We start from the raw sequence: 21,324 nt of genomic DNA, 5'->3' as shown, positions 1-21,324 counted from the left end.
GGATGGAGTGCTGTTTATTAATCCAACACACGGGGTTTGAATGAATGCATGATTCCTAGACCCACGTTCTCTCCACTTTTCTGGAAGGACAGAATGTCGAAGCTGAAACAATACACCCAACCATCTCCGTTTGCAGGTACACCACCAACAGCTACTCATGCGTTTAAATAATTTGACCTGATCCTGTCTGTAAACAGGATGAAAGCGTCCACAGCCAAAGAGAAGAGGGAAATTGCGGTAATCGTGCAGACGACTGCCAGGAGTCTACAACCTGAATCACCCTGCCTCTCCCAATGCCAAGGAAGTCTCTAGAAGCTTGGAGTTTCCTCTGTATCCTGCTCTTCAACCTGCAGGATATACAGTTCTGTCGGTTTCCTTGCTGGCTCTGCCCTTGTGTCTCCTTCTCTGACCCCCTATAAGCCCTTGGAAGTTTTTGTAAGAGGAATACCCAACACGGGTTAACTCTGACACACCTCATTAGTCTTTTTTAAAAAACAGCTTTCATTTACACCACAAAATCCATCCGTAGATGGATTGCAGAATTGTTCTACAAGTATCCCCAGTAAGTTTCCAGAGTTGTGCAACCATCACCTGGTTTAGTCTTTAATCAGAGCTTCTGAAGTTTAAGAAAGTTTCCATAATAACATTTAGTAGTTTCAGAAATGCACAATAATGGCAAATGATACTGAAATGCAGACAGTATACAATTTTCTTTTTCCAAAATACTAGGTTCCGTCACCCTGAACATTCTGCTGCTGTATTAAGCCCCGGGAACCGGAACCACAGGATCTATAGAACTGCATAGGGAAAGACACCTACAGCTCTCAGACCACCCCACCCATCCGCGGTCCGCCGGTGGGCTGGGTCTCCCTCTCCAGAAATCTCGGCGGTCCCCTCGCCGGGAGCTTCCGGGGCGGGGCCTGGCTCCCGGAACTCTTCGGGCGGAGGCGGAGTCTCCTGCCGAGGGCCGCTCGGAAGAGGGCGGGGCCTACCCGCATCAGGACCAGTCTGGCTGCACCTGCATCCTTCCGCTCAGAGCATCCCCGGAGCATCTTAGGAGGCGGCCGCAGCTGGCAGTCAGGGGCCCGACCGTCGCAGGAGGTGTCCGCCAGACACCTTCCCCCTCCCCTGAGCTGGCCCTCTACAGCGGCGGCCTCGGTGCTGACCGGGCGCCCCCAGACTCGTCTGATCCCTGAAAAAGCATACATAGCAATAGCCTCTGATTACGACATGGCTGAGATCACCAATATCCGACCTAGCTTTGGTAAGTAGAGTGCGGACAACTAAAGCCTGGGGCCGTGGGCACCGCCGCACAGCCAGGGGCGCCCAGTGCCGGGAGGGAGCGAAGCCCACCCCAGGGCCTTCAGGGTCGGACCCGCTAGGATTGGGCCTGCGACGGCGAGCGGCGCCAGAACTTGAGCTGCGGGTGCAGGGGCCAGCCAATCCGGGGGTCCCCGGGGGTCGCCGGGGGTCGCGGGTCGCGCGGAAACCTGTGTGGCCCGAGTCGGCGCTCTGCAGGGGAGGAAGGGAGGAGGATGAGGACCTCTCCCCCTCGGGGCGCTCAGGGCGGTGCCCCCTGCTCCCCCTCCCATTCCTCGGGCTGCGGGGGAGGGCAGCGGCGGGGGATGGGCGCCAAGATGGCATCTGGGGGGCTGGGGGGCCGGGGGCCAGCGGCCCGCTGCGGGGAGCCGAGGCTGCGGGGGCGCCAGGAGCTGCTGCCCAGCGGGCGGGCGGGGCGCGGGGCGCGGGGCGCGGGGCTGGCGGCCGCCCAGGGCCCCCAAGTGCGGTTCTGCACCGTAATGGTGGGTCCGTCCGATGCTACCAAATGGCGCTTGGCGCTGCCGAGCTAGGGATGACGTGATGTCTATTCTGGGCCTCCTGGCAGCGCCCAGGCCCCTCTTCCCGGGCCTTTGTTCCCTGTTTCCCTGGCCTGGCCTTTCCGAAAGGGGGACTCACCGCGCCGGTGCTGGCGAGGGCGCGGACCAGGCCGGGGGGAGGGGCGGAGAGGCCGGGCCGGAGGGAGGCCGCTTTGTGTACCCTGCAAGGCATTACGTCACCGCGGAGCGGCTGGTCCCCGACCCGGGCCTCTGGGCTGTGATCCCGGCTGTGCTCCCAGGAGCAGAGAGCCCGGTGGAAAATATGGAGGAAGACGCGAGAGAAAAGCTGAAAAAGCAAGTTTTTTCCTCTTTGGGGCTTCCTCCAAAATGTGCTAGGGTTGCAAACTTCCTGGGCTATGTTTTCCTGGTTCAAAAATAAAGGAGTTACCCTGTTTCTCCCTCCTTTTCACCTCAGCTTGGATGAGAGCCCCAGGTTCCTTCAAATCCCCTAAAAGAGCACATCCTTCAGGCAATCCAGAAGGTTTGAGCATCCAGACAACAATTTTTAGGGCGGGGCCACAATCCAACTAGGAAATGGCTTTTCTCCTTCCCCAGTAAGAGGTTGGTGGAAATGAGCAGAACCCCATGAGCTCTCCCACCTCAAAATCAGGAAGAAGATATCAGATCAGGGGAAGTATCCAAAAAACAGATCACACCCATTAGCTACTGGTTCTTACTGATTCCCCAAGGCTAAATCTTAGTGGTATCTCTTTTTTCCACTTCACCTTCTGCATCTCTACCTTTGAGTCCTACATTTCCAAAACTAATGTCCCTTTTGTGGTCACATGAGCACTCCATGATTTTCTTCCTGTTCTTTCTCTTTTGTCTTATGCCTTCTATCCAACATATTCTTTTCTCTAATTGCAGTCCCAGATTCCTTGGAAAGTTAGAAGGTGTGGAGCATGATATAGTAGTTTCCTTTAGAGGGAATATTAATGGAAAAGAGAAAAATTATTTCAGCATTTTACCTACTCCATTTTATTTAATCCTTACAATATCCTCCAGTGTAGGCATTATTATATATATTTGCCAGATGAGGAAACAGGTTCAGTGAGACAAAATAATGAATCAAGTCAAACAAACAGCAAGGGTAGCACAAAGACTTAAACCAAAGTCCAGCTTATGCCAAACTCCATTGTCATTTCACTGTGTCACTCTGGCCCACTTGACAGGAAAGGCTATAGTAGAGGGAGTGTCAATAGCAGGTCTAGTCAAAGGCTGAGAGACCTAGGCACAGCCTAGATATGTCTTACAGATCTTTAGATGTATACAGGGGTACTACATAGAGAGCTGCCATTTCTGATTTTCTCACATTTCATAGAGTACTTCATTTCAAAGGCTTTAGCTCTTTGGAGGTACACCAAGCCAACACTCAATTATCCATGACCTTGGAGGACAAAAGGAGCAAGCAGCACAGTCACTGCAATTTATGACTACTTTAAAGCACTCACTTTAGCCATCAGTTCCACTTCCTTTTCCCACCAAGCTTTTGATGAAAGCAAAATAGAGGGTTCTGAGTTTCAGCATCTCTGATTTTTCTAGTTCATTGTCTTGGGTGTGAGGGAGAGAGGCAGGGGTTAACAGATACCGAAATGAAGAAAGAGGGGGGAACCCTGGGTGGCGTAGCGGTTTGGCGCCTGCCTTTGGCCCAGGGCGCGATCCTGGAGACCCGGGATCGAGTCCCACGTCGGGCTCCCGGTGCATGGAGCCTGCTTCTCCCTCTGCCTGTGTCTCTGCCACCCCCCCCCTCTCTCTCTGTATGACTATCATAAATAAATAAAAATTAAAAAAAAAAAAAGGAAAGAGGGGCAAAAGTGGGAAAACAGGTGGAGGAGAGAGAGCCTGGATCGTCCACAGATGGCTTCATAGGTTTGTCTTCCTTATCTGTCCTCCTGAAACGTGAGAATCCCTCCTCTTCTTTTCCCATCCCGCCTCCATTTTCTTTTTTTCTTTTTTCTTTTTTAAAGATGTTATTTATTCATGAGAGACAGAGAGAGAGAGAGAGAGAGAGAGAGAGAGAGAGAGAGAGGCAGAGACACAGGCAGGGGGAGATCAGGCTCCATGCAGGGAGCCTGATGTGGGACTTGATTCTGGGTCTCCAGGATCAGGCCCTGGGTTGAAAGCGGCACTAAACCGCTGAGGCACCTGGGCTGCCCCAGACTCCATTTTCTAACAGCATGTGTGGAGGCATCCTAAACCCTAGAGTGGGCTCTCTGAAGACCACAGAATAAATCTATGATAGAGCCAAAAGGATCACTCAGATGTCTCCCAGCCTGGGCCATTAGATCTCTCTTACAAACTATTCTCAAAAATGCACCTGTCTTGTTGGTTCCTTGCTTTCCTCTTCTCATGGAGGCAATCTGTGTTCACTGTCATTAATCAGTAGCAAGCAATTTTCAGGAAAGTCCCTGATTGATGAGCAGAGAGCCACTTTTTCAGACTGTGCCCATTTTCATTGACCATTGAGTCCAATCAGTTTTTCAAATATTTACTGAGCTCTTATTAGATGCAAAGACTCAGGGACTCAGAGATGGACAGGATGTTATTTCCACCAGGTTTTTTTTTATTTTTTTATTTTTTTAATTTTTTTCCACCAGTTTTCAAGGAGCTTCCTACCTAGGAGCTTCCTACCAAGGCCGCTCCCATTTTGTGAAGCCTGTCCCTAGCAACTCTTATTTCACTTAATATCTGAGAAACACTATAGTTATTTAGTATGGCCATGGACATAGTTGCCTTCATTTATTTTGTTAATGGCTTTACTCTTTCCCTGTACTGTATTACTTAAGAATGTAACCCCTTCTTTTCTTGCCTCATCCCAACTTTCATAGAATCATGAAATATTGGACAAAGAACTTCAGAGACATTTAGTCCAATCCCTACCCAAGAGAGGCATTTTAGAATATGCCTGACCAAGGGTGAGCCAACCTCTGAAAGTTTTCAGTTGGAGATTCATTGCCTCATGAAGCAATCTGAGCCATTGTGAGGCAGTTCTAATAATAATTTGACTCTCTTCATTGAGTCAGAATCTGTCTTCCTGTAGCCTGTATGCACTGGTGCTAGAACCTGCCCTCCAATGTAAATCTCAAACCAGACCTCTTCCATCAAAATGCCTTAAATAATTGAAGAAAGTTATTATTCCAAACCCCTCAGCTCCAATTCCTTCAACTTTTCCTCATTTGATATGGTTTCCAGGTATTTTATTATTCCGATTATCCATAATATAGAGACACTCTGGTGTCAGGCAGGCAGGCTACTATGTAGCCTTAGGCAAATCTGAGTCCCCAGGTCCCTCAGTTATAAAGTGGGCATATTTGTGGTACCTATTCAGTGAGTTCTTTGATTCAGAGAGAGCTCTGGCACAATGTCTGCCAGGGACACAATAAATATACACAAAACAATAGCAGTTTTTATTCTTGTCAGTGCTAGATGGAACACTCTACATATGTTATGACCAGTGCAGATTAAATCTTACTACCCCCACCACCGTCATCTGGACATCATATTCATAGTATGGGGTGGCATTAGACTAATTATACTTCAGATTTGCGGTTACCTAAACAACTACATTTTTCTTTTTTCTTTTTAGAGAGAGAGAGGAAAGCATGCACACATCCACATAGCAGGGAGAGGGCGAGGGAGGTGAATCTTAAGCAGGCTCACGCCCAGTGCAGAGCCCAACACAGGTCTCGATCCCACAACCCTGAGATCATGTCCTGAGCCAAAATCAGGAGTCATGCTCTCAACCAACTAAGCCACCCAGGTGTCCCACAACTAGATTATTTTTGCTTAGACTTGTCAAGTATTGTGCATCAATAGATTTTGAAGGCCAATATAGAATTTTATATTTACCCTTGATATATATAATCATATTGACTGATGTTCTTTTTCCAATGTTTGGAGGCTATTTTGAATTCACTGATTCATTTGTTCACTGAATACTTACTATGTGCCACATGGTTCTAGGATGTGGGGATATAGCAGTGAACAAAACCATCACTATTCTTGTTAATCTTCTCTAGTAAGGAAGGACAGGTAAATATATGTCAGGAGTAATAAATGCTATGAAGAAGAATAAAGCAGAGTGAGGGGGTATTGTCTCACTAGGGGCAGCTAGGAGATGCTTTTCTGACAAGGGAAGGTTTGACCAGAGGCCTTCAATGAGTGAGGAAGTGAGCCAGGCAGATACCCGGTGGAAGGATGTTTCAGAAAGATTCTGGAATGTGCTGAAGTCATGTTCATTTCCTTAGTTCTCCCTGCCCTACCTAAGTCTTCCTCTACAAAGTAATGTGGAAAACTAGAGGCCTTACTAACACGTTCAAGGCCTAAACCCAATTTGGCCTCAGTGTACCCCAAACTCGTTAGGGGCCCAATTTGTGTAGGAAAGGATAGGGTAAAGGATGGGAAGGAAACAGTCTTTCTCTATAGTTATTTATTCATTCAGCAAATACGTACCAAGTACCAGCTCTGCATTTTTAATGCTGGGGATACAGAAGTGAACAAAACAGGAAAAATCCCAGTCCTTGTGAAACTTACTCACTAGTGAAGATATATAGTAAAATTTATAGTAAAATTATATATTTGTGTGTGCACCTATATATATGTTGTGTGTGCACACATGCATCTGTGTCACTGTATGTGAGAGAAAAAGATAAGACATAAGGAGAAAGTTACCCAGGGCTGGGACATGTAGGCCTTGGTGGCAAGGAGGTTGAGCCTTACTAGGAAGGTGATATTTGAGCAAAGAGCTGACATTTTCCATAGTCCCTATTTCTTCCTATTTAAAAATACAAGTACTTGAAAAAAATGTGTTTTTTTCAAGTAAAATAAGACAAAGTACAAGTATTTGGAACTGGGAGCTAAAATTTGCAACATAGTTTAAAAATACTCAGATCCAGATTTCTTTTTACCGCCCTTAAACACTGTACCCAGACCACCCAGAGTCAGCCCTACATCCTCTACTCCAGCTGCCATTCTGTCACCACAAGCCCACTGCAAACCCTGTACTGGATGCTGTAGAATATTCTCCTGAAACCAGACACGGCCTGTGCCCTTGTGCATTGTGTAACGGTTGAGGTAAAAGGTGACTTTATCACACAGGACAGCTTTATGTGAAACACAAATCAATAAGAGTGAACCAAGTCCTTGAGTGCTGAGAGACAGCCAAGAAAAGACCAGGGAGTTGAGTGGGGCACTGTAAAGAAGGCTTCTTGGAGAAGGGAAAGATTTCATCCAGGTCTGAGGGAAAGGAACAGCTCCAGATTGGTCAGAGAGGATGGCTCAGGGCATCTCCTAGAGAGGAGGGTAAGCCTGGATGAGCATGTTCTGCGGTGCAGGCTAGCTTGCGGATGACGTTGGCTCTGCAGAGGCCGTAAGTAGAGGAGCTCTGGACGGGGGGTTGAGGTCTACCTGCCTTGATGCATCTCTGGTCTCCACCTTCAGATGTGTCACCAGTGGTGGCTGGCCTTGTTGGGGCATCTGTGCTGGTGGTGTGCGTGTCGGTGACCGTCTTTGTGTGGACATGCTGCCACCAGCGGGCAGAGAAGAAGCACAAGACCCCACCATATAAGTTTATCCATATGCTCAAAGGCATCAGCATATATCCAGAGACCCTCAGCAACAAGAAGAAAATCATCAAAGTGCGGAGAGACAAAGATGGCGGTGGGAGGGAAGGTGGGCGCGGGAATGTGCTGGTGGATGCAGCAGAGGCTGGCCTGCTGGGCCCAGACAAAGGTCCTGGAGGACCTAGCTCTGGATCTTGTATAGACCAGTTACCCATCAAGGTGGACTATGGGGAAGAACTGAGGAGCCCCATTGCGAGCCTTACCCCTGGGGAGAGCAAGACCACTTCTCCATCATCTCCAGAGGAGGATGTCATGCTCGGCTCTCTCACCTTCTCAGTGGACTACAACTTCCCGAAAAAAGCCCTGGTGGTGACAATCCAGGAGGCCCATGGGCTGCCAGTGATGGATGAGCAGACCCAGGGCTCTGACCCCTACATCAAAATGACCATCCTTCCCGACAAGCGGCACCGGGTGAAGACTAGAGTGCTACGGAAGACCCTGGACCCTGTGTTCGACGAGACCTTCACCTTCTATGGCATCCCCTACAGCCAGCTGCAGGACCTGGTGCTGCACTTCCTTGTTCTCAGCTTCGACCGCTTCTCCCGGGACGATGTCATCGGGGAGGTGATGGTGCCGTTGGCCGGCGTGGATCCCAGCACAGGCAAGGCACAGCTGACCAGGGACATCACCAAAAGGAACATCCAGGTGAGGAGGGAGAGTATGTCGGGGAGAGCTGGTAGGTAGGGGGAGGCAAGATCTCAGGGAACAAGGGGAAGGGCAAGGGGGTGTATAGATGGCCAGGGGGAGCAATAGGTAGGACACTTGTGGCTTTGAGAATCAGCAGTGGCCAGGATGCCTAGGTGGCTCAGTGATTGGGCATCTGTCTTTGGCTCAGGGCCTGATCCAAGATCTGAGATTAAGTCCTGCATTGGGCTCCCTGCAGGGAGCCTGCTTCTCTGTCTGTGTCTCTGATTCTCTCTGTGTGAGTCTCTCATGAATAAATGAATAAATCTTTAAAAAAAAAAAATTCAGCAGTGGCCAAAGTGAGACAGAGGGGCCATCCGGCTAGGTCTCCTCCAAAAGGAACTGCATGAGGAGAGAAGGACAGGGAGCTTCTGAAGTCTCCCCTTGTGGTTGGTATCCTGATGCTGAGTCCAGCTTACTAGGAGTGGGTTCCCCCCGACCAGTCCTAGGCCCTCGTGATGTCAAGGACATGGGGGCCAGCTTCCTCTCCAAAGCCAGATGTGATCTTCCTCCAGGGGACCATGATGGGACTAAAGTAATTCTGCCCTCAGCCTCCCTGTCCAGCCCAACCTCAGGTGGGGCTTCTCGTGGCCTCTCCACCAACTCGGGCCAGTGAGTTGACCTCTGAGCCCCTCCCCCCAGCCCGAGCCCTGCCTCACATGTTCCTCCTCTGCACCCCAGGGCGCACAGGCTAGAAGGGAACTGAGAACCCGCATTCCTGTCTTCTCCCCACTGGGCTGGCAGTGGCTCATGAGTCATAATTTCAGGGGTGCAAGAAATGTGTCCCACCCCCCTCATTCATGCATTTTATACATACCTGGGGGCACCGCGGTCATCTGCAGAGCACCCTGGCTGCCCTGGTAACACCCACTGCAGCTCACTGCTTCCCAGCCCAGGGTCCCTGCAAGTAAGCTTGTTTCCCTGTCTGTAACGTGGAGCTGCTAACACTAGCCTCCTCGCAGGGCTTGGGGATCAGAAAAGGTAATATGTCTGGCAGGTAGTTGCCCCTGAGAACCTCACTTCCCTGGGGGAGGGAGACCATCTTGGCAACCATCAGATTGTGAGGGTGGCAGGTGTCTTGATAGAGGTTTTTGGCGTTTTAAATGTAGACTTTCGTTCCTGTTTCAAGGTACAGTGTAAGTAGTTAATAACAAGGGCTGTGAAGTCGAAGCTGAGTTTGAATCCAAATCTCGCCAGCTTACTGAGCTTCGCTTAGCAACTCTGATCTCAGGTTCCCACAGGAGTGATGCAAGAGGATTCATTTGCACAGCCCCTAGTGCCACTATTTCTACTATTAGTAAGGTCTGATCCCGGGGAGATGCATGTGGTTCTCAGACCTTTATGTTTTGTTTTGAGAAAGTAAAGGACGGCAAGGGAGCCTGAGTCACTGCAGGAGGAAGGAGGTTCTGAAGGGGTGTCAGAGCCGCTGAAAACAACCGTACATCTTGCAGAAAAAGCCGAGGCCTAGAGGCCAGACTTATCTCCGGATGCCTTTTCCACTCTGCACTCAATGGGGAGGCAGGGCACTCAGGGTTGGACCAGAAAGGCTTCCAGGCCAGTAGGGCCATGTGTGCAGTGAGCTCCAGGCACAAGTTTTACTCTCTAAAAGGGAGCGTTGTGGGGGAAGCAGAAGGCACTGCGTCTTGGATTGTGTCACAGGCACCTGTCCCACTGGAGCCAGCCCAGCCATGCCACCGCCCAGAGAACTGCAGCTGTTGTGTGGCACACCCAGCTCTACTGTGGAGAGGCCAGGGAAGCCCAAATGTTTTAAGAGTATTAGAGGGGTTTTGTCAGCATCCAATGCCAAGACACAAAGAAACATTCTAGAGCCCAGGACAGCAGGGGCTCTTGTGTCCTCTGAGGTTGGAGTCAGAAACATGGATAAAAACTAGTTTTCATCCCCTCCATCCCCTTCCCCTGAACTGCCCTCTCTTTTCCTCAGGTTTCTTCCAAGCCCTTCCTGCTCCCTGACCCCTCTTTACAGTATCCCTAGTGCTCCACTGCCTGCCTTCATCCAGCTGCCCCAGCTCCCTGCCCTGTGGCCCCAGCCTTGGTCGAGCCATCCACTGGCTGGACTGCCCCAGACAGCTCATGTTCCTGAAGCCCAAGGCCGAAAGCAGGCGATGGCTCTGTGCCAAGCTGCAGCTGGGAAGAGACGGGCCAGGAAAGGGATTGATTCGGGCTGGGAACAAAACAGCCTCAAATCCAGGACACTGGCCAGGGAGCACAGACAATGGCATTTGCTAAACTGCCAGGGGCTGTTGGCAAAAGCCAAGTTTCTTTCCACTTTATTAACTCCCTTTAGGAGGGACAAGCCAGGGCTAGGATCCTGAACAACACATCGCCTTGGAGAGGCCCAGACAGGACACACAGAGCCCGTGCACCCCTGTGCCAGAGCCTCCCAGCCCCCTGGGCCTCCTGAGCATGTTTCCCCAGCGTGCGTGTGTGGGCAGGGCTGCACTCCATCCTTAGCCATGGCTGTCACTTGGCCAGCGCCAGTCCCTGTGACTCCCTGCAGTGCAGCCTCCACATATCTACCCTGAGCCTCTCGGCTATGATCTCCCCTTGGCTGACCAGTCAGAGCTGCTCTAAACTGTTCCACACTCTGTAGAGAGCTTTTTCTGGTCTGTGGAGGCATCCCCTTCTAATATGGGACCAGAGGCCTGGGTGAGGACCCATGAGAATTGCACTTCTCTAGATAACATCCCTCCCCCATCAACTGCATCTCCCCTCCTCTAGCAGAGAAAGTCACCTCTTGTCCTTTCCATTGCCCAGTGCAATCTGGTTGAAGAAGCCCAGGACTGGTCAGCCTCTCTGACTCTTCCATTTCACTCCTTTCTCTGGGCCAGCAACCGCCACCTCTTTAAGGTTTCATCTAGGCTGGGCCGTGAAGGCTGATGGAATCATAGAGAGCACTCTCAGCTCTTATGAATACACAGAACAATGTAAGAAGCATTAAAAATTAACCCTTGATTATTAGTGGAAGATCACAATATAAATTCTATAATTCCCCAAATCTCTGAGTTAGACTCTAGAACTAGCTTTTTTTTTTTTTTTTTTAAAGATTTTATTTATTCATTCATAGAGACACAGAGAGAGAGAGAGAGGCAGAGACACAGGCAGAGGGAGAAGCAGGCTCCATGCAGGGAGCCCGACGTGGAACTTGATCCCGGGTCTCCAGGATCACGCCCTGGGCTGCAGGCAGCGCCAAACCACTGTGCCACTGGGGCTGCCCGCTTTTTTTTTTTTTTTTTTTAAGTGGCAGGTTTTTTTCTAATATTTTGTTCAGATAGACATTTTTTTTAAGTAAGCTATCCACCCAACGTGGAGCTTGAACTCACAACCCTAAGGTCAGGAATCTGCTCTTCTGATTGAGTGAGCCAGGCGTAGATAAAAATATCTATGAGCCTGGGATAAAAATTGAACTGAATTTACATTTCCATAATAAATCCCCTGCACAGGGAAGGGAGACAGTCCAGAGAGGGCTCCAGGAGAAAGAACAGACAGTGGGAAGAGAAGTACTTTATGAGTGGATTCCCCTGAATTTCTTCAGGTCACTTCCTGTCCTTCCTGGGCCCCATCTGCTATGGACGGCTGGGGACAATGGTCACGGGAAGCACATAAGTCTTAAAATCTCAGATTTATGAGGAACCTAGAGGTCATGCAATTGAGCCAAAAGGGACTGGAAAGAGAAAGAGAAGCACCACGAAGAGAGTAGCTGTGCTTCCATTTCGGGGAGATGAGGGATGTATTTGAAGAGTAAGGTTTTATTCCTCTGGTTTTCCCATGGCTGTGATTTGAGTGCAGATGGCCCATGGGACTTCTGGTCCCTGTAAAAGTGCATTGAGGTTAAGCGGGTACACCTAGTGTGAACACTGTGTGGCCAGTCACTCTGGAAGGGGCTCTGCTCATTCCAGGGAATAGACTGTCACCTGAGCCTTTCTGTCACCTGCATGTCTTCCTAAGGCCACTGTGCCTGCTCATCTTTTCCACTGAGAGAGACAGGAGCCCACTCTGAGAGCAAAGCCTTCCAGCTGTTTCAGGCACGGAGAAGGCCTTTCCTCTGCTTGGGCTTCCACTTGCCTGCCCCCAATAGGGTTTTTGCCTCACTAGGCCAGGGGGCTGGGAAATGGAGCTTGCTCCCAGCCCTTTACAAAGAGCCCTTGAGAAAGAGCCCTTGACAATGCTACTTGCAGTGGGAATTGGGTGGAAAGAGAAGGGGAGGGGGAGGGGAGGTGAAATCTGGTCTTCGGTGCAGAATAAGAGTGGCATGTGGTTGGTGGGAAGGGCATCCTGCCCATGTAAAATGGCCAAAGGAGAACAATTGCCTGAGGGGTGATTTTAGGGGAGAAAATTATTTAAAAAGGTAACCAGAAGTTATCCAAAACTCGGGAAGGGGCTTGGGGATTCAGATTGGGAAGATTTTGTTATATTAAGTGACTTACAAAACACAGTTTTAACAAAATAATTAGGAAATCCAAGCTATAATTTTGTAGTCAATGGTTTTTTTTTTTTTTACAAATAAAAATCTTTTTTTGTTTTGTGTTTAATGATCAAGGTTTATTTTTTATTTCTTTGTATTCTTTCTTTCTTTCAAGTAGGCTCCACATCCAACATGGGGCTTGAACTCACAACCCAGGATCAAGAGTTGCATGTTCCACCTATTAAGCCAGCCAGGTGCCTCAAAAAACTCTTTGGTTTTTCTTTCTTTTTTTTTTTTTTTTTTAAGATTTATTTATTTATCTATTCATGAGAAACACAGAGAGAGAGAGTGAGAGAGAGAGAGAGAGAGAGAGAGAGGCAGAAACACAGGTAGAGGGAGAAGCAGGCTCCAGGCAAGGAGCCCGATGTGGGACTCGATCCCTGGTCTCCGGGATCACACCCTGGGCCGCAGGCGGCACTAAACCGCTGCGCCACTGGGGCTGCCCAACTCTTTGTTTTTCAAATCAAATTACCCTTCTTCTGTATATAAAGTTCAAATTATACTTAAAGATTGTATATATTCATATTTAATATTTGGAATGTAGTATTTGGACATCAAATCTAGTTAATATTTCCTTATTCATGGACATGGAGGGGAGTGGTGGCCCCAATCATCCAGAAGTACTTTCAGGATCATTGCTGTACCCCGGAGCTCTCTGTGATGGTGGAAACATTCTCTGTCTGCACTAGGACATTTGAAATATGACTAGTGTGACTGAGGAACAAAAATTTTAGTTTTATTTAATTTTAATGAATTTAAACGGACACATAGAGCTAATAGCTAGAGTGTTGGGTAGCTCAGTTCTGAATGTTCTTCTGGATGGCATTTAGTTTTTGTTTTCACATGGGATTACTCTCCTGATGCCATTTGGCTGTAGCTAATAGTGAAAATGAGGTTACGTTCTCGATTGGGTTCCAACTCATGTCAAAGAGAAGCAGCCCAGAAGGGCAAGCAGCCTGTGATTCTAAACTGGCTGAGGGTACTTACCATGGATATAATCAAGACCTGACAAGATGTATGTTATGGGTAAGGAAAAAATGTGGGGCTTCCATCTAGCAGAGAAAAGTCATGAAAATCTTTTTTGAAGCCTGTTCTCTTTGGGACTTCAGTTTCAAAAGCTAAAGGCTGAGTTTATAATTTTAGTCATTTTATGCCCAATGAGAGATATTTCCCTATGTTCCTGGTATGAAACAGAGCCTCAGGAATGTTTTTAAACCATGTGAAACATTATTACAGTTTCATTCCTTGAGATGAGTTAGGCTTATAATCAAAGCACAGACCTGGAGGTTTCTTTCCTTGTTTTTCACTGATGAGCTAACCGGATGATTTCCTTCTCTTGCACGGGCTTCCCTGAGCAAGTGGTACAGGGAGCCTGTGTGCTTCCAGAGAGCAGGCTCTCTCCTTGTCCCCATCTCTAGCCGCCACTGCTGATGGAACACCGGGCCCGGTGGGCGCACAGTAGGCCATTTGGGGGAGTACGAGGCAGACGGAAGGCTGGTGGTGGGTAGAGTCTGGCTTTGCTTAGAATTCCTGAAGTAGGTGACATTTTTCTGGTGCTTTGAAGAATACAAGGAGTGAGAGTTGGTAGTGAGGGGAGTTTTGTCCCAACCTTCCTTCCTTTGTCCAATATTCCTTGAACCCCACTTCCTTTTAGTTTCCGTCTCACAGCTTCATCCCTACCTTATAAACCAGAAACACATTAAATTTAAAAAGAAAAAATTTTTTAAATGAGAAAACAAAAGAAACAAATAAATGAAACAAAAAATAAGCTAGAAACACACGAACTTGCCCCCCATTCCGGTGAGTTCTTCCTGGAACGCGGCCTGCCCCACACCCACCACTGCTGAGGGGGTCCAGGCTTTGGTGTCCCCTCCACAGCCCAATGCAGCAGCCTCTGGGCTCCTCTCCCCTCCAGTTTATTCTCCGGCTTCCACTAGAACAATACTAGTCTTCGTAAAACAGTAACAGAGCAATGACTGTGTCCCTCCCGTGCTGGGTGCTGGCAGCCATCCTGGGCCTGTGAGCGGCTGGCTGAGCTGTTTCCTAGAGCCCCCCCCCTTCTCATCCCCCACCAACACCCCAAGGGCAGCACCTCCCCTTCACCATTCTCTGAACACAGTGGGCCTTCCCTCTACATTGCCTGGAAGATTCCTACTTATCTTCATAAACTCAGCCCCAAGATCAGTGGACACATTCTGCCCCTGGTTCCCAGCAGCACTTACACAGGCTCCTTCCTGCTCCAATGAGGGCATGTTTGTTTATCTCAGTCTCTTCTGGGCATGGTAAGCTCCTTGGAAGTGACAACTGGGTCTAGGCCGGCTCAGTCAGTGGAACACATGACTCTTGATCTCAGGGTTATGAGTTCAAGCTCCACATGGGGTGTAGAGATTACTTAAAGGGGAGCGGGGAGAGAACAAATGGGAAAAAATGAAAAAGAAAGGAACCAGGTCCTATCAGCTTGGGACCCCCAGCACCTAGCATGCAGTAAATATCAAACATTGCTTAAAATGTCCTTGGAGGTTGGGAGGGTTTTTTCAATTCCCAAGCACAGCCTAGAATACAATTCAAAGAGGCAAATGGAAATCTGTGGGCAGAGGGGAGGAAGCCAGTGTGGCTGGAGAGGATACTCCCAGGTGCATCCACGGAGGCAGGTGGGGCAGGTGTGGGCACTCACCTTGTAACATGGAGGAACAGTCGCTAGGACATTCAGGAACCTGCCCAAAGCCAGGGGCTGAGTAGGTGGCAAAGTGAAGGCTCAGTCCCAAGTTTCCTGCCTTCCACCATCCAGTCTCTAAAGCTTTTATCGCAAGAACCAAATGAGGCAACAGGTGAGCATGCCCTTCTCTAGGCCCAAGCACAGGTCAAAGTTTACTGGTTTTAATTTAGTCCTCTGGATGATACTATGAGGTTGGTATCGTTTTTACATCCATCCTTCAGATGAGGAAACTGGAGCATAGAGCCGTCAAGTTCTTGTCCCAGGTGACACAGGCAGAGAGTGGCAACAGGACTGGAATCCAGAGCCCTCCAGCCTGGGTCTGTGGAATACCAGGCGAGGTGGCCTCTCCATGCAGATGGTCTCATTTAATATTAGGATTATAATGAGAACATGTCAGGTTCCCTTCCCTGTTAAATGAGGGGGGAGCACACTCTCAAGTTGCTGGATGCTTCTGCAGGCCCCCTCCCTGGCTCTGCACACTTCCGGTTCCCTCCCTACTCCCCAGTCCTGGACATTTATCAGATCTTTCCTCTTCCAGAAGTGCATTAGCAGAGGGGAGCTCCAGGTGTCTCTGTCTTACCAGCCCGTGGCACAGAGACTGACCGTGGTGGTCCTCAAAGCCCGACACCTGCCGAAAATGGACATCACTGGCCTCTCAGGTAGCAGCTATTTACCTCAACCCGCCTGTGGCCCCAACACCCCTGCACCCTTCAGGCCCCACTCCCTTCCCCGTGATTACCTGGGCTCTAGATGTCCTTGGCGCAGGAGGTGCCCTCCAGGCCCTGGGTGAGGGGTCCCATCAGATGCACACCAGGCACTGAGCTAGCTCCAGGGGAGACCTCTGAAAAGCCCCGCAGGCATTCCTTATCCCTGCGCCCTAGACGCGGCTTCCTGGGCTCATGGGCTGTCCCCACTCATGATGAGGAAGTTGTCCTCCAGTGGTCCTGATGGTCCCCCTCAGCCCCTTGCCTGGGCAGGCAGATGAACTGAAGTCAGAGTGTGTTGGAGGCACATCAGTGGAGAGTGAGTGAGTGAGTGGCCACCACTCAAGGAGCCGCAGAGCCCCCTTCCGACACAGAGCCACCCTTTAGAGGAGGACTGTGTCATGGGCCTGTCCCCCTTTCTCCTTGTCTCTCTGGCCGCCCCAGATCCTTATGTCAAGGTGAACGTCTACTACGGCAGAAAGCGCATTGCCAAGAAGAAAACCCATGTGAAGAAGTGCACTTTGAACCCAGTCTTCAATGAGTCTTTCGTCTATGACATCCCGCCAGACCTCCTGCCCGACGTGAGCATCGAGTTTCTGGTCATCGACTTCGATCGCACCACCAAGAATGAAGCAGTGGGGAGGCTGATCCTGGGCGCACACAGCGTCACCAGCAGCGGCGCCGAGCACTGGCGGGAGGTCTGCGAGAGCCCCCGCAAGCCCGTGGCCAAGTGGCACAGTCTGAGCGAGTACTGATCCTGCCCGTCCTCCCGGAGCCGAGCCCGAGGCAGACAAGGCAGGCGGAGGGAGAGATGCCGGAGAGGAGTGGACTCAAAACCTCATTTTAGTTGTAGAAGATTTCTTACAAAACAAACCCCACAAAGAACACCCCACGTGACCACAGCTGCAGATCAGTTCTTAGGGAGGATGATTTTTCTCCTTTGCAAGGCACTAGAAATCCTTTTTTTTTTTTCAATGGGGAAAAAGAGAGGGAAAGGCCTCACGAGTCTATATATAACAATGTAACCTTATACTTGCATGTCTAATACAAACTGAAGAAATTAGCCTAACTGCCAATATCAAGTTACAGATTTTGAACCATGAAAATTGTGTTTTGTGCCGAATTGTATTTGCTGATCACCTGAAATTGGCCTCTTTTTACTAGGCTTCTCTAGAGAGTGACTCTCGCACCCCCTCTCCCCCCAGAAGGATATTTTACTCACATGAAAGCTCATGGTGTCCTCATCCCTGTCTTGTCTCCCTCACGCCTCAGACAGCTCCTGGAGCTCAGGGTCCAGAGGTCAGTCGTGAGCCAAGAAACGAGGGTGGGGTGGATAAGACAGGGTGTGCAGGGGAAATAGGATGTGGGATGTGGAGTTTTTGCTGCCACACTGCTGCTGGGAGGCCTCGGGGGTGGCCTAGGGTTAACTCGAGATGAAGCATATGACCACAGCGGACTTCAAGGTAGAATTTGGGTTTACGAAACTAGAGATCCTCTCTGGAGCGAGCTTCGGAGCCTTCAAAACTAGCTGGGGTGGCTCCAGTGGGCTCAAGCGGCAGGTCCCAGATGCCATTTGTGGGTGCAGGCAGGACAGTGTCCGCCACCCCCTCTCAGCGCCACCAGGAAGTGACAGCCATTTGTTGGTTTGAAGGATGAAATTGGCATTTTCCCAGAAATGCTGACCAATGAGAAGCTTTAGAGTTTTCTCAGGTAGCTTAGATGAAATTGGTTTTGCTTCACAAGGAAAATGGCCATCAGAAATTATTCTTTATCCTTAAATTTTTCCATTATGGCTCTTAAAACTGAGGAAGTGAGTGAAATGAGTAAATGTGAGTTAATGAGCAACTGAGGTAACCTGGATTCTTTTATACCATCCTGCCCCTCCTCACAGAGTGCTTAGTTCTTGGATTTTGAGTTGAGTCAAGGGAAGGGATGGGGAAGCACAGAGCTGCATCCCTCTCCTGCCAGCCGGCAGCTGAGGTTGCCAGGGAGCCAGTGTCTTGCCAGGATTAGAACTTAGGTCTCCAGCCTCCTGGTCAGCCATGGCTCTAGCGTCAAGACCTGTCACAGGGCAGAGGCTGGTGGGCCGTCAGTGAGCTTGCACAGGAAGATCTTTCCCCTGGCCTGCAGAACAGCTCAGATGGGCAGCAGCTGGAATCAGCCTGAAAGAGCAGGTCCACACCCAACGAGAGAGCATCCCTTCTGACTCACTTCTGAGGAGGCTGGGAGTTCACAGACAGGGTGGCACTGCTGCCTGGGTCATTCCCTTAGCTCTTGTGGATTTGAAACCAGTCTGCTCCCCTGAATCCTTTTGTTGTTCTTTTTAAAACCTGGATTCCTGAAAGTGCTGAGCAGGCACGAAGCCCACTGTTCTTGTACCCTCCAGCTCCCCATCCCCCGATCTGACTCACATCCCATCAGTGTGCTCACACCACTGGCTCAATCTTATACTCCATGGAATGTAAATACTGTATCATACGTAGAAGAAAATAATTTTTGTTTTCTAAAAATGCATTTTGAGATAGTTTAATGTAAATCTGACAGGAGCATTCTGAAGACCCATTAGGAAAAAAACTTAAATGCTTCCTCTTCATCGCCTTAATGTCTGAAGATCAGAAATCGCTGAGCAACTCACTTTTGTTTCCTTCCCAGAAACCATGCAAAGCCACAGGTGGAGAGAGTCTGGCCTTGGCCTCGCTCAGTGAGCCTCTGCAGCTCCTCCTGCCTACTTCTGGGAAGGCAGCCTCACCCCACCCCTCTCTCCCCATCTCCTGTAGCTTTCTTCCCCCGTTTCTTTGGGTCTGTGGAGCAGTGGGTGGCAAGGTGACAGGGTGGGAAGTTCCGGAGCCAAGAGGCAGACAGCACAGGGCTCCTCCCTCCTACCTCACGCCTGATCCATCACGCCCTCGGCTTGGCTGTCCCAAAGTTTCTTAGCTGCCTCTGGCTTTCAAACGTGTCCCTCCCAGAGGAGCAGCGCCTCCTCCAAAGAGTCAGTTGAAAGACAAGAGAGTCACACTCTCACTTTTGCACAAGGCACTCATGGTCAGGAAGGGTTTAGGGGACGGTCACTTCGTATTTTCCAAGAGTCAGGCCTTCTCTGCTGATACCTTGATTCCTTTGGGAAGACAAGAGTTTTTCTTAATAACACAAGTCCCTTTATGAGTTATTCTTTCAGTTCTCAGTGGAGTACAGCCAAGATGTAGGTGTTTATGAACATGCTCTAGAGAAGTAAGCAGATAGAACTGGTTTGTGGGACAGGAGCGGCTTGCTCAGGAAGAGGGAATGGTGCAAGTCTTTTATTGGAAGGCTTTTATTATGGCCGTGATAGTGACATTGCCCTCACCATGATCCTTCTCCAATGTGGTCGTCTTTCTTTACCTTGTGTCTTCTCTTGTAAAAAATGAAACTCAAAATAAATGTGTCAAATTTAAAAAAAAACTGGAAAAGCAAACGAATTGTGTGAAACTGCATAATGCTGTAATGCTAACCTACAATATGTAATGCTATCTTGTATGTGGAGTTTGTTAATGTACCACACAAGTGCAAAATAAAGACTGACTCACATTAAACACACAAGGGCATGAGTGTGGTCTTCTTGGGAGCTCGGTGACGCTGAATGATTCCAACAGGATGTCCTAGAGCACGTACTCCAGTGTGACTCTCCACACCACCTGAAAATTCAGATCCCAGGGGTGCCTGGACTGCTCAATTGGGGGAGCCTGCGACTCTTGGTCTCAGGGTGAGTTCAAGCCCCACATGGGGTGTAGAGATTACTGGAAAAAAAGAAAAAAATGCAGATTCCAGCTTCCAGACCTAGAGTCCTTTCTCTAGTCCTGTTTCCCTCTCAAAATGTCCTAAGACTCTAACCACCAGGAGAGAGAGGATGGCTTCAGTGCCTGTCCCTGTAATTGGAAATATTTATACCTCAAAGCAATGCCACTAGGGCTGATTCTGTCTTCCATTCATTCCTCAACAGAAATTTGTCCCCGAGTGCATACCATGTGCCAGATGCTGAGGGTATGATACACGGATCCTGTGGCACTCAGCAGAGGACCAGCTACAATCAGATAATCCTGCTAGTAAATATGGAATGACAGAGAAATGCTCTGAAAGAGAAGTGCAGGCTAATGCACCCTTGAGGTTCTGAGGACCCCCTGCACACCCTGAAGTCTGGAATGAAGCACTTTTCCTACCTTCTCTCCTGGGGAAACTGCCTTCCCTGCATGCACAAGCCGGAAGCAGGAAAGGAAGCCTCTACTCTTTTAAAGTTTCAATGAAGGAACTAAAAAACTGGGACACCTGGGTGGCTCAGTGGTTGGGCATCTGCCTTCGGCTCAGGTTGTGATCCCAGAGTCCTGGGATCAAGTCCCACATTGGGCTCCCTGCATGGAGCCTGCTTTTCCCTCTGCTTGTCTCTGCTTCTCTGTCTCTCATGAATTAGTAAAATCTTAAAAAAAAAAAAAAAAGGAACTAAAAACTTTAAATGACAATAATCGTATTATACAAAAATTGATAGAGAAAAGGGGAAAAAATTAGTCAAGATTCTAGAACTTTCCCAACTTTCTGACTTTTGGTCTTATTTCCTGTACATTTTTTCCATGATGTGTCAATCAGGGTCACTGTAGAAAACATGTAAAATAAAGTACAAGTTCATAGAAACTGGAAAACACGTCTATCTAGGGCAAGCATCACTAATTTCAGCATATCTTCCCATCCATGAACCAGTTGACAATGCAATCACAGCACATACATAATTTTGCATGTTGCTTTTTCTCTAGGTGGTAAGTCTGAAAAAAAAAAACACAATAATATAACAATAATGATGGTAAGAATATCTTGGCACTCAGGATGCTTTTGTCCACGATTAATAGGTAACCCAATTCCAATTAGCTTAAACATGAACAACACACACCGGTTCCCCCACCTGCAAGTCCACAGGTGGAGCCAGCTCTGGGCGCGACTCTGGCAAAAGGTCACTAATACCTCGAGGGCCACAGTGACACTCAATGTCCCCTTAACCCTAAAGATTTTGTTTGTAGGACCACTTTCAGGGGAAAAGAGGAGATTGCTTCATGGCCACTCCCAGAAAAAGAAGGTAAAGCATCCCCAGAAACCTTTAGCTTTTCTCTCCTCTCATCTCACTGGTCCCACATTGGCCACATGGTCACTGCAGAGCCAATCAGGCAAGGAAGATGGGAGTGTCTTTAGGACTGCCCTGGAACCTAGTGCGGGGGAAATG

The 21,324-nt window shown here is 49.0% G+C and overlaps 2 protein-coding genes across 3 annotated transcripts in view; one reads left to right on the top strand and one right to left on the bottom strand.

Moving 5' to 3' along the window:
- The window catches only part of LOC490422 (GON-4-like protein), a 75,313-nt gene extending 73,253 nt beyond the window's left edge, over positions 1 to 2,060 (bottom strand). The window contains exon 1 of the mRNA XM_038543074.1: positions 1,957 to 2,060. The gene's annotated coding sequence lies outside the window, so the exon portion shown is untranslated. The remainder of the gene's footprint in view (positions 1 to 1,956) is intronic.
- Positions 953 to 19,658, top strand: SYT11 (synaptotagmin 11). Of its 2 annotated transcripts, none has more exons than XM_038543082.1 (4): positions 953 to 1,264; positions 7,317 to 8,143; positions 15,920 to 16,040; positions 16,530 to 19,658. In XM_038543082.1, the coding sequence occupies exons 1-4, from the start codon at positions 1,231 to 1,233 to the stop codon at positions 16,838 to 16,840; spliced, it is 1,293 nt and encodes a 430-aa protein (XP_038399010.1). In that variant the 5' UTR covers positions 953 to 1,230; the 3' UTR covers positions 16,841 to 19,658. The 2 variants fall into 2 exon arrangements, with proteins under 2 accessions (XP_038399010.1, XP_038399009.1); XM_038543081.1 differs by having other exon boundaries at positions 957 to 1,264; positions 15,920 to 16,043.
- Positions 19,659 to 21,324: the final 1,666 nt, after the last annotated feature.

This window comes from Canis lupus, chromosome 7 (genome assembly GCF_011100685.1).
Source record: "Canis lupus familiaris isolate Mischka breed German Shepherd chromosome 7, alternate assembly UU_Cfam_GSD_1.0, whole genome shotgun sequence".
NCBI lineage: Eukaryota > Metazoa > Chordata > Mammalia > Carnivora > Canidae > Canis > Canis lupus.
Note: the sequence above shows the minus strand (reverse complement) of the source record. Positions and strands in the feature narration are given on the sequence as shown.